The 14,686-nt window shown below is 36.3% G+C and overlaps 1 protein-coding gene across 3 annotated transcripts in view; it reads left to right on the forward strand.

Moving 5' to 3' along the window:
• Nucleotides 1–14,686, forward strand: part of LOC124406318 (ras GTPase-activating protein raskol) — a 202,141-nt gene that overhangs the window by 99,865 nt on the left and 87,590 nt on the right. The window contains exon 1 of one of the 3 annotated variants that reach the window (XM_046881703.1): nt 7,224–7,586. The exons of the other annotated variants lie outside the window; for them this stretch is intronic. Coding sequence (XP_046737659.1) covers nt 7,499–7,586 — 88 coding nt within the window. The 5' untranslated portion in view covers nt 7,224–7,498. Of the gene's footprint in view, nt 1–7,223; nt 7,587–14,686 lie in introns of those variants that run through there. 3 annotated transcript variants of the gene reach the window in all.

Here is a 14,686-nt window from a genome sequence, read left to right on the forward strand (position 1 = left end):
ACTGCTGCATGAGCATTCCCAGACTCACTCTACCGTCATAGAAACGAGTACTTTGTGTATGGAAAAAACGCACGAAAAAACGCGCAAAACATGTTCGCGTTATATAAAAGTTATATATTCAAACCTGTTTTCACTACTATTTTCAGTATTCACTGATTCGCATTTCGTTAATTATAATAATAATAGTTTGCTAATCGGTGTAAATAAATTTTCCGGTAAAAAGTCGCGTGGATTAGACTGAATATATATTATGATGACGGAGAATATGTGATAGTGGAGAAATGGTTAATGTCACTTGCGAATTTGATCTCAAGCTTTTGTTCACGTTATAAATTTTCGCCTTTCTTCGTTTAAAATTAGTTGATAAAGCATTTTTCTACTATGCGAATGAAACATCTTTTTTAAATGGCAAGTGAGACAAAATTGCAGCCCGCAAATTTTTTCATCCATTTTCATTAACCTTGCAAAAGAAGTATCTCGCGAATTTAAATCAGGACAGTCTCATGCCACCTTAGCGGTGAGTTTCTTCTTTCGGTCAAACTTTCGTAATAAATTTGACGTTCGTCAAAAGTCTTGAAAGCTCGTTACGCCTGCTGAATTATGACGTTGGTGTCAATCCCTACAATATTTGACGCACCACTTCCATTGAATGTACAACGAAGCGTGAAAGTTTGATGTTTACGTATAAAGAAGTCCGCGTGTCATAATATCAAAATTAAAACCTACCCCAACTTTATAGCGAGCGAAAATAAAACAACAACAAATATTCAACTATCAGTTGAATACTTTAGTACCGACATTCACGCCTTATTTGCACCGCTAATTGCTTCAATAAAAATTTCTAGTTATGCAGGTGATTATCTGTAGAGTCTTTCACGACTTTCGACTTGTCCCATCTGGAAACATCGTTTAATCTAGTATGTGCTAGTAAATTGGTTTTACTATAAAGTAATGACAAACAAAACTTTACGAACCACAAAATCATATAAAAAATAACGAACAGATGAATATTACAGCAAATTAAAATCGACAGTTTTAATCACAGTAAATACTAATTACTTGAACCTCAGTTTTAAAAAATGATTCCGGTAACACTTACGTATCATCGTGAAAGGATATTCACTGTTACCATCCTCGTTTTTCTTCTTTACCTTACGAGGCAAGCGCTGTCTGCCTCATCGACACAATTAACAGGAGCGTCTGACGTTATCGTCCTGTTGATACAGACTCGTATCGCCTCGACAGTCGGTAACTTATCGATTGCGTACAAAGCTTGCTCTGTTAGTTATGTTGGTTATTATTACCTTCGCAAAAATATGCAATACCCTGTAATACCGACTGTGTTAATTCCGAACTGTTTTAACTTTATTAGCCGAATTTCAAGATTAATTATGAGACATCTGAAAGATTTTAGCTTGTTTTGATATGCACTCTGTATATTTTATTTCCATTTTGAGTTGTATCGATAAATTTAGATTTATAAATTCTAATAAACTTAATCTTAAGAAAAATTGTAAATAAAAATATCGATTTATTTCACATTTATCAGAAAAACATCGGATTTTTTGCATCATTCGTAAGCAATTATATCTGTATTTTCGCGTGGTTGTTTTAAATAATAAAAACAATTCTTTGCACCAAGAGAAATCATAGAAACACACAATCAAGAAAACCATCCTGCATTGCAGAGACTTTTTTAAACAGTATATTGGTAGAAATTTTGCCAAAGTCCTGAGATCTTGTACTTTCATTTTATCCGGTACTCGAGAAAATAAGAGAAAAAAAACTTCGACTTATCGCACGAGGTCTAAAGCAATTCATCCATTGCAATTTCCGCCCCTTTTGATACGTTTCCGGTTGACCTGAATCACCGTTTAGAACTATCCAAAAATGTTCCTGAAAGCTTTTTTCCACCGTTTGTGTATTTGTACAGGTAGGTTATATATAATGTATATGTATGTTTGAAACTGTTTAAAAAAGTGCTGAAACAGTAACACTATAAAATTCGGACACGTGTAGAAAGTTCATTAAAACAGCGCCCCTAATACAAAGAAAATGTGTAAACCATGAATTTCAATTAACAAGAAAATTCGATGAATAATATGATTCTAATCATAGTCCTGGAATTAAAATAAAGATCCGAAAAGTATGTCTTAAAGTGAATTTTGACTTACGATGATTTATCTATTAATTAGAATTTAGTCTCTCCAATCGATGATGGTCTTACGTATGGTAATACTTTAAGTCTTATACATGGTAAACCAACTCTTTGCAACCGTTTTGTCAATATACTAAATACTTCAATGAAATTGCCAGATCTGAGAGTATTAATATAATATCTTCTTGATGCCTGTGAGTTGGCGACGATTCTTCCTTCGATTTGCGATATCCGAGACCATTCGTCGGCGTAAAGTTGACATAACGTCAACTTCAGGCACGTTTTCAGTATAAATTTCGAAAGCAATTGGCAAATATGCAATTTTTTTCTCACAAGTTATCGCCAAATCTGCCGTTCGAATTTTGTGGTGTGTTTGGCCGCGTAAGTCGCTTTCAACCACTTGAATAATGGTCGACATTATGGTACCTAAGTGTCTTAGAAAGGAATTGAATTCCAAACGAACTTCTAATTTGATGTCAAATATGCTCTATGCCTCGTTTACATAAGTCGAGATGAAAAAAAAATTTTGTTAAGCTGTTCCTAATTCGTTCTTTTATATTCCAAATTTTTTTTTAGATCGGCTATCCAAGCTGAGCTGAATATTTTCTATAATGACAGTCCATTATGTTATAGAAATGAATCGGACAAAATTTCAGTGATACAAGCTCTAAGATATAAAGTATTTGAGTAAAACCTTTTTCCAATTTTAATGTTTTTAGCTGGCTTTTCCTCGCTAATCAGATCTGCAAAAATTTACAGAAAAAACATTCAAAAAATCTCACGTAATAGTATAGTTACAACAAGCTAATACAATTGTCAATGAATATTTCTTTTGTGCCGTAATTACACAAACATATTTGTAAAAATAATTTCTTTTGATACCTGGAAATATATATGATAAACAAAATGAGCCTAGAAACATTAGAATCAAATTAAAAAACACCAGAGTTTTATAACTTTGAACGTTCCAATTACAAGACCGTCTCTCAAATTGGTAATATAGTAGCCTGTGTCGTCTAAATTTGCTCAGATACGTCTTTATAAAGTTGTACGAGTGTTATTTCATTCGCGTTGACCATCATTTGGCCAAATATCATTGCTGGGGATATTTTTACCAGTTTTTCCTTTCTTCCCAACATTTCATCCAGACGATATGCAAGCGTTCATTCATCCTTAACCAACCAAACAGCTAAGACACCACCCCACACGGCGAGGTTACTCGGAAGTATAAAGTGCTTTTTAAAGAGAGTTTATTTTCCCGTCCCTGATTCCTTTTACTTTTATTAAGTTCTCTATCCGTTTTCTTCCCCGTTTCTTTTTTTTTTTTCGTCTATTGTACGCGTCACACCGACACACCGTGGCAATAACCTTCTACTGTTTATACATACCGATGAGAATGAAGGAGAGTAAATCCGTACGACTCGGTCAGAATTCAGGAAGTGACGCTGGCTTATTTGAAAGTTAATTATTATCTCTCACACCTAATTAACCCAAGGGGTGCTTCTCTGCGAGAAAACACTTCCCTTTACTCGACTCTGCATGCGGTATGTAAGTGGCACACGTGACTTACTTGTACATGATCCAGTTCTTTGAGTATCTCTCCAACTAATAATAGGAGCTTCGTTGGTACAGCGGTGCTCATTTATTGGGTTGCAAACCTTGTGTTAGGTTACGTATGTATATATATATGATGACACATGTGAAGTCAGCGGGAGAAATTTATTGGATATCACAAAAATGTCGACATTCACGTTTCAATTTATTGCACAGCACGCATTGTCTTATCAAAAACTGTGCATCGTTCCATCTCGAATGTATTCAGCAGTAACAGTGGCTTTAACAGCAATTATTTCAAATTGATTGGTATGAGTAAAGAAAACAAAAATTGAAAACTTCTGTCAACATATATTGTCGTTATATTTCATGAATCACAAATTGCAAATGCGGAAAGGGATGTTTTTTTAGAGTTCTCGCAGAAACTTTCAGCTTTTGTTTATATACTTGCGGTTCTACTCTCCTTCCTGATTGAAACATCGCTTAAAAGTAGGTTGGTGTTAAATTTTTAGTTTTTTCTGATGTGAAGTTGAGGAGACATCCGAATAATATTTTCATAAAAGTCCTGGTTTTCGCGTTTTATGCACCATATTCAGTTCACGAACGAAATATTCAGAAAATATTAGTCAAATATAGTCAAAATCGTATATCCTGTAAGATTTCATGACATCCCGTCGAAGATTTTCTCCACACCCGTATCACAAACTCCTCATGCTTGATGATGTAGGGATGATAGTCTAAGATGTATAACTTTTCACGCTCTGTGGTCTGCATAATGACAACTTTAACGTGCAGTTATGAGTTAATGTACACAGTACCTAGTTCCAGGTATATATGTATAGTAAATAACTGGCCACTGGTTGACGTTCGCAAGAACTGCTAACGCGGTTCGACATTTAACCGCAGAGAGCCTCGAGTCGCCACGTCGTCTGTATCGTCTTCCTTATAAGTTACAAGTCATAAATGTGTTTATAAGAGCGTTTATATTATAATGTCATGCCTGCAGCTGCGCCTCCTCGCGTTCGTATTTCCGCACTAAATCGGGTCTCGCTTCGACTCACGTCGCATCGCCATCTAGGGCGAGGAGACGTCTAACTGTAATCAATGTTTCAAATGTCTACGTGGATTACTTAATAATACTCATGGATTTCTTGATACCGTGCGAAACTGTACGGCTCGTGAATTCGAAGTAGGTGCTGCGGAATATCGAGTCATCCTTATCATTCGTTGCTCTCAAAGAATCGCAAGGTTTAAAACACCAAGTGGCTTTATTGACGTTCATTCGAAAACTGGGAAAAACTTGATTCATTGGTACGTAGCAAGTGATAGGTGCAAACACTCTATATGATTCAAATGATGAAATTCAGCTATTCAAACTTCATTTGCGTTCTGATCACGTCATCATCTTGTACTTCTTTGAAATGATAGGCTTCATTGAACTCAAATTGATGTATTAATTCCACCCGAGACATGCACCCGATGTTTTACCCAATCGAGGACCATGTTTTTACCTTTTGTGATACTCGAATCGACGTTTTCTTATGAAACAATTAAGTTCGTGAGGAGTGATTGCGACTGCAACGGTTAAGCAAATAATATATAATGAATAAGAAAACAAGGCGGTGCTCTTGTATCACCGGATATTCCCTGATCGACCGGAAGACGATCCTACTTGCGTTGTTAGCCATGCGTCTCGAGCACCATTTGTTCCTCGGACTTGGCCGACGTACAGTGAACGGATCGTGGTGGCGGTTAACCCGTATACACGGTGTTAAATGTCATCCGTCCATATGTGCCACTCCAGTTTGCGTAGTACGATAATTGTTGACGGTCGCGTTTTTACCTGAAGTCGGTCCCGTCAGCTTGAGAATTGCTGATCGTGAATGCACACCCGCAAAGGTGATGTCCACAATGTAGGACCGACTGAACTGTTGGTTCCAGTTGTTCAAGCCTCGAACTGTCGAAACGAGGTGAGGAGAAACGACAAAGTATCAAATGTTCATGGCGGACGAAGTGTGTAGTGATCTGGAATTGCGTCAAGTTGGAGGAAATGGACATTTAGGAAAAATTGCGTTGTTATCGTGGCGGTGATGGTCGAGGAAACATTGTTGCACATCCAGTCTTCACTTCGAGGAACGAGTATCCAGAACGGAAACACGTTAGCAACGCGAGCTGTGAATTGTGTACACAGCAACGCCATTTATTATAACTCCATCAACTCTCCATGCATTAAGGATTTTATCAAGACCGACCACCACATCCATGAAGTCATTGTGGGGGGGTTTCCAAGTGACAAGCTACGATATGCGCGCGAACCACAGTCCACTGTTGGTCGCAATTGTTACTGTGCGAAGTCCGATGAGTGTTTAAAATTTTTGTTGATGAACCCTTAGTGAAATTGATTCCTATTCATTTTTGCCATTTTTTTTACGAATGAAACCATTGATCGATGTACGTATTCAAGTTTAGTTGAACACTTTCTCCGGAAAGGCGCGAGTGCTGTGTGTTTACATTCTTGACGTTCTTTTCAACCTTCTCTATCTTCGTTCGGATGTGATTTACTCAAGCTTTCACGCACGTACTTGTGATAAGCGGCTAATTTCACAGCTCTGTTAGGTATGCAAATAACGCGATAAACATTTAATCGAGCAGGATTATAATAGTGTTTAATGGTACGTTATACTTCTTTGAACGTGCTGGAGTATAAAGAGCTATCACACCATTACACGTGTTGAAAGTGTTAACCTCATGCATTATCCTTAATCAGAAATCGATCACATTTAATTTCAAAGTATATACTCGGCTTCAACAGTATTTATACATTTCGGAGATCAAATGCTTCAGATATTCTGTATTCTATCACGTGAAAAACTGGTCATATGAAACTTCATGACACGTGCGATATGAGTAGACTGTGAAATATGAGGAAAATACGGATTTAGTTACGTTTTAACTGATTATTGAACATCATAACTTTTCCAATCAAAAAATATCATCAATTAATGATAATTTAATAAAAATAATTGATTATAACACTTTTCCCGTGTTATTCGGTTTTTCCGAAATAATATAGGAAAAGAAACTTGGACCTAAGAATCATTTGACCAACTCATTCAGTTTTGATTTAAAAAACTTACACTGTATGAAAAAAAGTGCTGTAGGAAAAAAAATTGTTCACGCGATCGAATTGAGTCTTTTTGAAAGTCAAGGAAGGAATTGATTGAAGATCGGCGAACGATCAATTGAAACCTTATGAGACCTGCAGAGTAATTCTGCTGAGAAATAATACTGGTAAAGTAAAACAAGTTATAGAAAGCTTGAATGGTCGTTTTTATAAACAGTTTTGTTTGTTGTTCTAGAAACTCAAGTCTTTCAGAGGATTTATTACTTGAAACTGATTGAAGACGTATTCTTCTTATTTATCGAAGTTGATTCATACCGCGTTACTCTGAATCTAACCTAACCTAACCTAATTTCCTACCCAATTGTCATTAGCATCATTGTTATTCTTACAATTAGACGTCGACGTGCAGTAAACGGCTGGACATATTAACGTGTGTACATTATCTCCGTAGGAACGGAGACAATTGTGTCAATTTTATTCAGTTTTAAAGAGTGAGGAATCCAACAGTGTCCTTGACTCGCGGATAGCAACGAGTATTTTTAAGCGCAGTTTGCCTAATCAAACAACGCACACACAGATACACATTCACCTGGTGACCTGTGAAGTGAATTGTTCAAAAGTTGTACAGCCTGTATAATTGTTTCTCATTTTTACTGGATAAAATGAACCGACGTGGGGCATGGAACTTGATAACACGCCGGAAGAAGAAAAAATTTGACGTACTACTAAACGACGATGTATACGAAATATGTAAGTATCGTGGGAAAACGCTTCTTGCCTTTATTCTTGTTATTTATTCACTTTTGTATCTCCTCCTGCTGCTGCTGCTACTGCTAATTAAAATGCTTCCTTATAACTTTATTTGTTTTTATGATTCACTTTTTTTCTCTTGAATAAAAATTAAGACGTGCTCGTAGTTGGCCCGAAAAAGATAGCTTTACAAAATATTCGTTTTTCGTATTTTGTTATATGATCTTCGAGTCTGGCTAAAACTTCGCCAACATGATTAATGAAATGATGGAATTGATGGAGTCGTTTTGCTGGACTATTATTATTTTAGTAACAGCAAAAAACCCTATTTCTGCTTTTCGATTTGTTACTCTTTTCTTTCCGGATCTACAGCAGTGCTTTTTTCTGCTTTTTTGTTGACGCAACATACGCATTTACGTAGATTATACGTTTCATCTATGAGTGAGCCGTAGTAACACTGTGTACATATAATAATGTTGTGGCTGACGTTATTTGGTGCTGAAATACAGGCTGATTGTACGTTGGAAACTTAAATTAGAATTATAACCGCATTTTTCCGTTATTTCATCGTTTTAACTCAGTCGATGACTGTACACTAGGTCTCGGCAATAATGGAACTAACAGTGACGTTATTCATCCTGTAGTACAGAGTGCTGGGAATTAACATAATCTTGGTCAGGCAAAGTGATGACTAACTCGACTTGCATCTGCTTCATGACCGTCGCAAGAAAGATCGGTGCCTCATCAAACTTTGCCGAATTTTGGAATTTTCAAGTCTCTATCTTCTTGTCGATTCCTTCTGGAACGAATTTTGCAAAATTTACGCTCATTTTTCATCACGTTATCCGAAGAAATTATAATTTTTTACTTATTTGCAAAACTTTTATCAATATTTTTTTTACAAGATTTCATACTTGATGTAAATTCAATTGCGTCTCCAAGTTTTGGATGGCTTGCCAAAGATTCGAGAATCTTCTTTCCTTATAGGGCGTGCCTCAGAATCGAATAATAACTACGCTCCTGAATAAAACACTAGTTAGTCCCTGTTCACTCTTGGTGTTTACCAACAATGATTGTTGTCGTAATTCTGAGAATCCAAATACCAAGAATATCCACAACTTGATAAGAATGGATTATGGATCTCTTTGTAAGTGAAGAAAAAAACTTCAGTTTTTTCCCTGTTGTTATTTATACCTTCAGTCCTTATTTGCATTTATAATAATAAATCAGCGTTTTACCTAACAAACCTTGTGTCCTTAGAGAGGTAATGAAACCACGCTCGAAATTCGAGTAGCCACTTTACACACAAACAGAACCCCCTATTTCATGCACATATTGAAGAAACACTATTTCTACTATGTACGCAAACTCGATGATATTCCAACTTTCAGTATGAGTAAATGCATCACAATACGTTCAAAAATCGTTCTAAAACAAAATGAAGTTCAATTGACTCCTAGGCAAGGCTAATGAAGCATATTTCATTCTGGCAACACCGTTGAACTGATCAGCAAAAACAAACCCAACACGAGGCATGTAACAACTGTCTCGGACTAGGTTTAAAAGTCCATTGTTCACTCGAGGGAGTGCAGGCCCTCAGGTAACCAAATCACTGAACGAGGGGTTAAGTTTCTCCTCAAGTTCTCCGAGGTGTTGGATGCTCGCTGTCCTCTCTCTTCCACTGCACACTCACGCACATTTTGTTCGCACTGGACGCTTCATTGTCTCTAGCAGTGTGTAGGCAGTCCCTGTATCCAAAGGTTATTATGTAAACTCTTCAACCAGCTTTGGCGCCCATTCCTCACTCCACGTTCCTTGCAGGTATAGCCTGTAATTGGAAACCCACGCAGTACGCGGACACAGTTTGATTGCACTACCCCTGCCTCATCCCTCGGCTGTGAAAGTGATCAGCTTACCGTTCAACTACGTCTACGTAGAATGGAAATTATCGCGGCCACTCCTAATGTTATATTTCGCGGTCACAATTTTGTGGGCGTGAGTGTTTTGCACATATGTTGCGACGCGATCACTCTGCACAAAAGGCGTGTTCACTTGTTGAAATCGCAAGTCATTTTGGAAAGCAGGAAATCGCTTAAAATTGCATGAAATCGCACGTGTATTCATTCACTTTGGAATTCGCAAACCGCTTTGGAAAGTAGTCACTTCAAAATCGCTTGAAACCACTTTGAAATTACCTGAAATCACATGAAATGATATGAAATAACTTGAAATCGTTTGAAATCAACGCATTCGTTTTTAACCTGATGTATAAGCAAATACCCCCTGGCTCTGCACGTGCTGTACTTGCCTTGTCTTCCTTGGTTTTTCACTCATCGTCCTGCGAATAAAATGCTGCTCGATATGAGAATGATTCGATAGGTAGGTGAAAGTCTTTGAGTAGTTGAATTTCACAATTATTTATCTGGGTGAATTATTGTATTTGAAAACCAACATTCAAAGATTATAGTTGGAACTCTGTTTTTAAGTATTATCGCGTACAAATTTGTGCACAGCACATAATTAGTACTGAGAATAATAGTAACTAGGCGTAAAACACTTGTAAGTAAGTACGAGGAAATCCCTTTGGCTCTTGAGAGTTCAGGGTAAAAAGTAATGGCTGTTTTTCGGTGAACGAAACTTCAATTAAATTGGTACGTTGAGATTAGTGGCATACTTTTTACCAAAAGGTACGATAGAGTTACGTGCAATCACAAAATATTATCTCAACAGAAGTTATATGCTTGTTGTGAAAGTCAATCGTAAAAATAGAAGGAAACCGGCTAGGTGTTACCGCAGAAACAGAAGAATCTCTTTTTGCGTATAGAAGTAGAAAAAGGCATACAGAAATGATACTGACGAGTAAGAATCGATTCTACAGTGAACAGATATGACTTTTTACTAGTAAATAGTATTACTTGTGGTATTGTGGTATAACTTATGGAAATTGATTTTTACGAGTAAATGGTGTTGTAAAAAGTTTTTTTTTTTTTTTTTGCAGTATAAAAAGTGCAATATTTCCAGTCATTAGAGCCACGCAATATTCACATTCATTCGCAACTCGAACATATAACAAATCCTGACCTTTTCTTGGCCTCGTTATGTCAATCTTGACATTCCATAATGATTCATTATCAGAGTCAACCAATCAACTTGAGAAATTCAAACATCATTGAGCTCGTCGCTTCTTTCTCCAGTCAGTCGTCTGGAATACAGGAAATTAAAGGTTTTACAAGCTTCATGTAAAATACGTGAAAAGCTAGAAGGTTACGGTGCTACAATAAATAGTTACGGTAGTCAATACGCATTCGGTCTCGTGTTCCAGCTGTTTTTACCGGTAAACGGACTGGCTGAAATATCGGTGTACTTGTACCATTCGATTCCATTAAATTTCGACCGGTTACCGTTCACCAACTGTCGACGGTCTTCGCGTTCGACGAGTTTTTCTACCGATTTCATGATTACAAGCTTATATACAAGTATGCGTGAACGGAGAGACGCTGACTTCCTTCACCTCGCAAGAAAATACTTACGATAATCGATTTATGTCCTCTTTTCGTAGTAAATTAATTAAACCAATTATCATCTTCATTTGATCAACCAGCCACGGTCAATGACCTCCATGTATACGAGTTACAACAGTGTTACAGAGATACAGTTATAACGGAGGAATCAAGCTCATTATTTTGCATTGCGTTTTTCGGAAATGGGGAATAATTGAACTTCATTCGTGTACCTAAAGCACCACGTAGTCAATTAAGTAAAACGATGTTTTGATGGCGAGACCAAAATACTCGACCATTGCTCTAAGATGAACGTTGTCAGTCAGCATACTCACTCATACTCAATCAACCTGTGAAGTTTCAAGTTGAATGCCTATCCTTCTGTTTTACAGTAACGTAATAGCGTGAAGTTTGATTTGTTTACAAAACATTTGCAATACCTTTTTAAGTTGAGTTCTTTGGAATAGGTATAAGAATCTCGAGAAAAGAAAGTGAAGAGGGGAAAAAATTCACAAGGTCTGACAGTATTGCACAATCTTAACGGAAGCATAATAATACTGTTTATAACAACGCTTCCTTTTATCTTTTTCTTAAGGTCATTTCCCTGAACCATGATCGAGCTTCACTGCTAACCCAAGTATGCTTTCCAAGTATGAGGCCATGGGAAAGTGTCCTTGAAAGTAATCTCTTTTTATATCAACTTTTATTTTGAACCGAAAATTAGATTTTTTACTAATCCTACTGAACTACACAAGAATAGAAGCAGGTGATCAGAATGAAGAACGATTTTCAAATACCAGTTTGTCGACGGCGAAGGTTCCTGACCTTTCCGAGACAAAGGATACTTACCAGCCGAAGTCTAGATTAGATAGCATTGCCTGGATCACAGCTGATAGTCTGACGTATTTCCGCTCTCTTCTCTTCCTACGTAGCGTGTTTACGTAGAGATTCAGTAAACGCTGTGGATTTTCCTTCAAATTCCATAAATTAAGGAAATGTAAATTTAGTTGCGGTGTAGCTCATTAATGAACTGGAACATGCTTCAAAAAGCTTGAACAACTATTTGCGCAACTTATTCTTCTGAAAAGTGATGAGAAGAATTTCTTACCCCACATAAACATGATACAATGAGCGATAGGCGAGGCCTTGGAAATTCAATGCTACGGCCAATAGTTCAAGAGACAGAGTAAAAAAAGTAAGTTCATCATGTAATTTTCTTGGTTGAAAGTGTTTGGCGATGTCCCCTGAATGGAAATTTAAGTTGGCGGGACGGAGAAGGTTCAGCTTCAGCTGCCAGCCGCCATCTTGGAAAACATGATTTACCAAATTTCTCGAGAAGAATAAAATTCTTTACTACTTTTATGGAGAACTATTTCCTGTATAGTGCATAGATCTTTATTTATCGCACGATAAACATGGTTTTTCATAAACACATAGTTAACGATTGATGAAAGAGCAAAGATGGCGAATACGCAATTTATAAAATATAAAATTTCCAAAAAATTTTTTTCCTCATTAATGTTGTTGTTATTGTTCATTTTCATGATCTAACGTGACGTGCAAACAATTTTATCTTGCTACATTGACAATTTTTAATGATAAGACGTTCTACACCTACAAGTAAGAAAGATCTAGAAATTATTAGTAGTTCTTTACACTATTTATAATTTTCATAAATTTACCACACAGTATTATTATTTTTGTGAACACTTTTTGCCATTTTATGTTCCACAAATTTGATTATTACCTTTTTTAATGTTTCATCAACCGTTGAGTATATATTTAGCAATAACTGATTTGAAAAGAGTTTGGTGCACTGTACAGAAAATAAGTTTCGACTACAAGTTGTGGAGAATTTTATTATGTACGAAAACAATCCGTGTACTGTTTTTGTCGTAATAAACACGGTTCACAGGATATTTGATGAAACATGTTTTCATGTTTCAAACAAGAAAATCAATTCTGTAGAAGATGGCAGAGAAAAAAGTATCAGGCTCTTGGACTAGAAGATTTAATCGAGCTTGCTTTTGTAGAATTTTCATTTCTTGATAAGCATATATATCGCACTGACGGAAACTTCGATTCAGAATTCTCATTTCTGCGGTTCCTATTAAAAATGCAGAAATACCGCGTGTAGACACGAAGGCAGAACGTGAACTTACGTCATACCTAAGTATTAAAAATAAGAAAAATACTAACAGAGTCAGACGGAATTTAAAAGCATTAATTGTTTGTGTCAATGTCAATGGTTAATTGTTCTTTAATTTAGAGTCTATGTAAAATATGATTATTACATTTATATCTGCTTTGAAGATTAGCAAAACGGATATTCAGCCGCTTCAGCATTTTTTTTTTATTATTCTTTTGTTATTTGCATAGAAGATTATAATAAACTGTGGGTTTCAACGCCATGGGAATTATTTCGCACGGCAAAGCTTGTGCTTATTATGCTGTCGTATGTGCAAACATAGAAAGCATCGGGCTCCAGTTTCAGCGCTCTTACAATCCGCTTTTGCTTCCTTTTTAATTTTTAACTTATAATTTTTACTGCTTTTAATCATCTGCTTTGAGGAGAATTATGCATGGAATGTAAAGTCAGCACAATAATATGTCGAATAGAAAACATGATTAAGCAAAGGTTTGAAAAGTGTAAATAAACCTCATCGAATTGATGTTTGAAAAAATTCCTGTGATTTGAAAAAAAAGAAAATTTTAACGATCGGTTTAAACTCTTCAACATCCTGTTATAAAGAACGTTAGAAAAATTTCATTATTTTACTTTTTTATTTAACGAAAAATTCGTACATCTTGTCCGACTTTGACGAACAATAGTCTGCTTTATTCATAAATATATACACTTCGAATCATTTACGAAAGATTTTTGTTGTGAAACTGGTTGGTTGGTAAAAAAAAATCTAATGTATACATCCATACCATATATTGAATATTATTTCTCTGAAATTGTGAATACAACGAGGTGTTTACGTTTAATATTATGCAATTTGATAGCTATTTGTGTGGTATGCCCGTAAACCGCCTGTTTTTTTGGCAAGGATAAAGATTTCAGGACGAGCTGAAGGCGAGCCGGAAGCGAGTACTGAAATTATCCGAGCCAAAAAACGGTTTACGGGCATGCCACGTACAATATTTTTTACGGTATGGGCATTGAAAAGCAAAACGAAGAGTGAGGTTATGTCGCGATCTGTTCGACGAAGCTACTTTATTCGGCAGTTTGGGATGCGCACTTCGAACTGCGCATCAAAACTGCGGAATAAAGACTTTATTCCGCAACTTTGTTCGCTGCCGTATAAAGCGTCACTTTACGGAACGAAAACTGCCACAAAAAGTGGACTTTTCAATGCCCATGCTGTAAAAAATATTATCCCGTGTCACAGGGATTTTTTTTCTGTACGTAACTATATCAGCTCAAGTGGGACTTTCTAAGCCTTTGTTTTTTCACGAATATTTTATTTATTTGTTTTTTTTTTTTGTTTTGACCATTTTTTTACCCTATTGTGTGTCCCACACAACCTCAACTTGTGTTCGTTTATTCTTGAGTCTGGTTTACACACCTAGCATGAATATAAAAAGAGATTTTCC

The sequence above is a fragment of the Diprion similis genome, chromosome 5 (genome assembly GCF_021155765.1).
Source record: "Diprion similis isolate iyDipSimi1 chromosome 5, iyDipSimi1.1, whole genome shotgun sequence".
NCBI classification, from domain to species: Eukaryota; Metazoa; Arthropoda; class Insecta; order Hymenoptera; family Diprionidae; genus Diprion; species Diprion similis.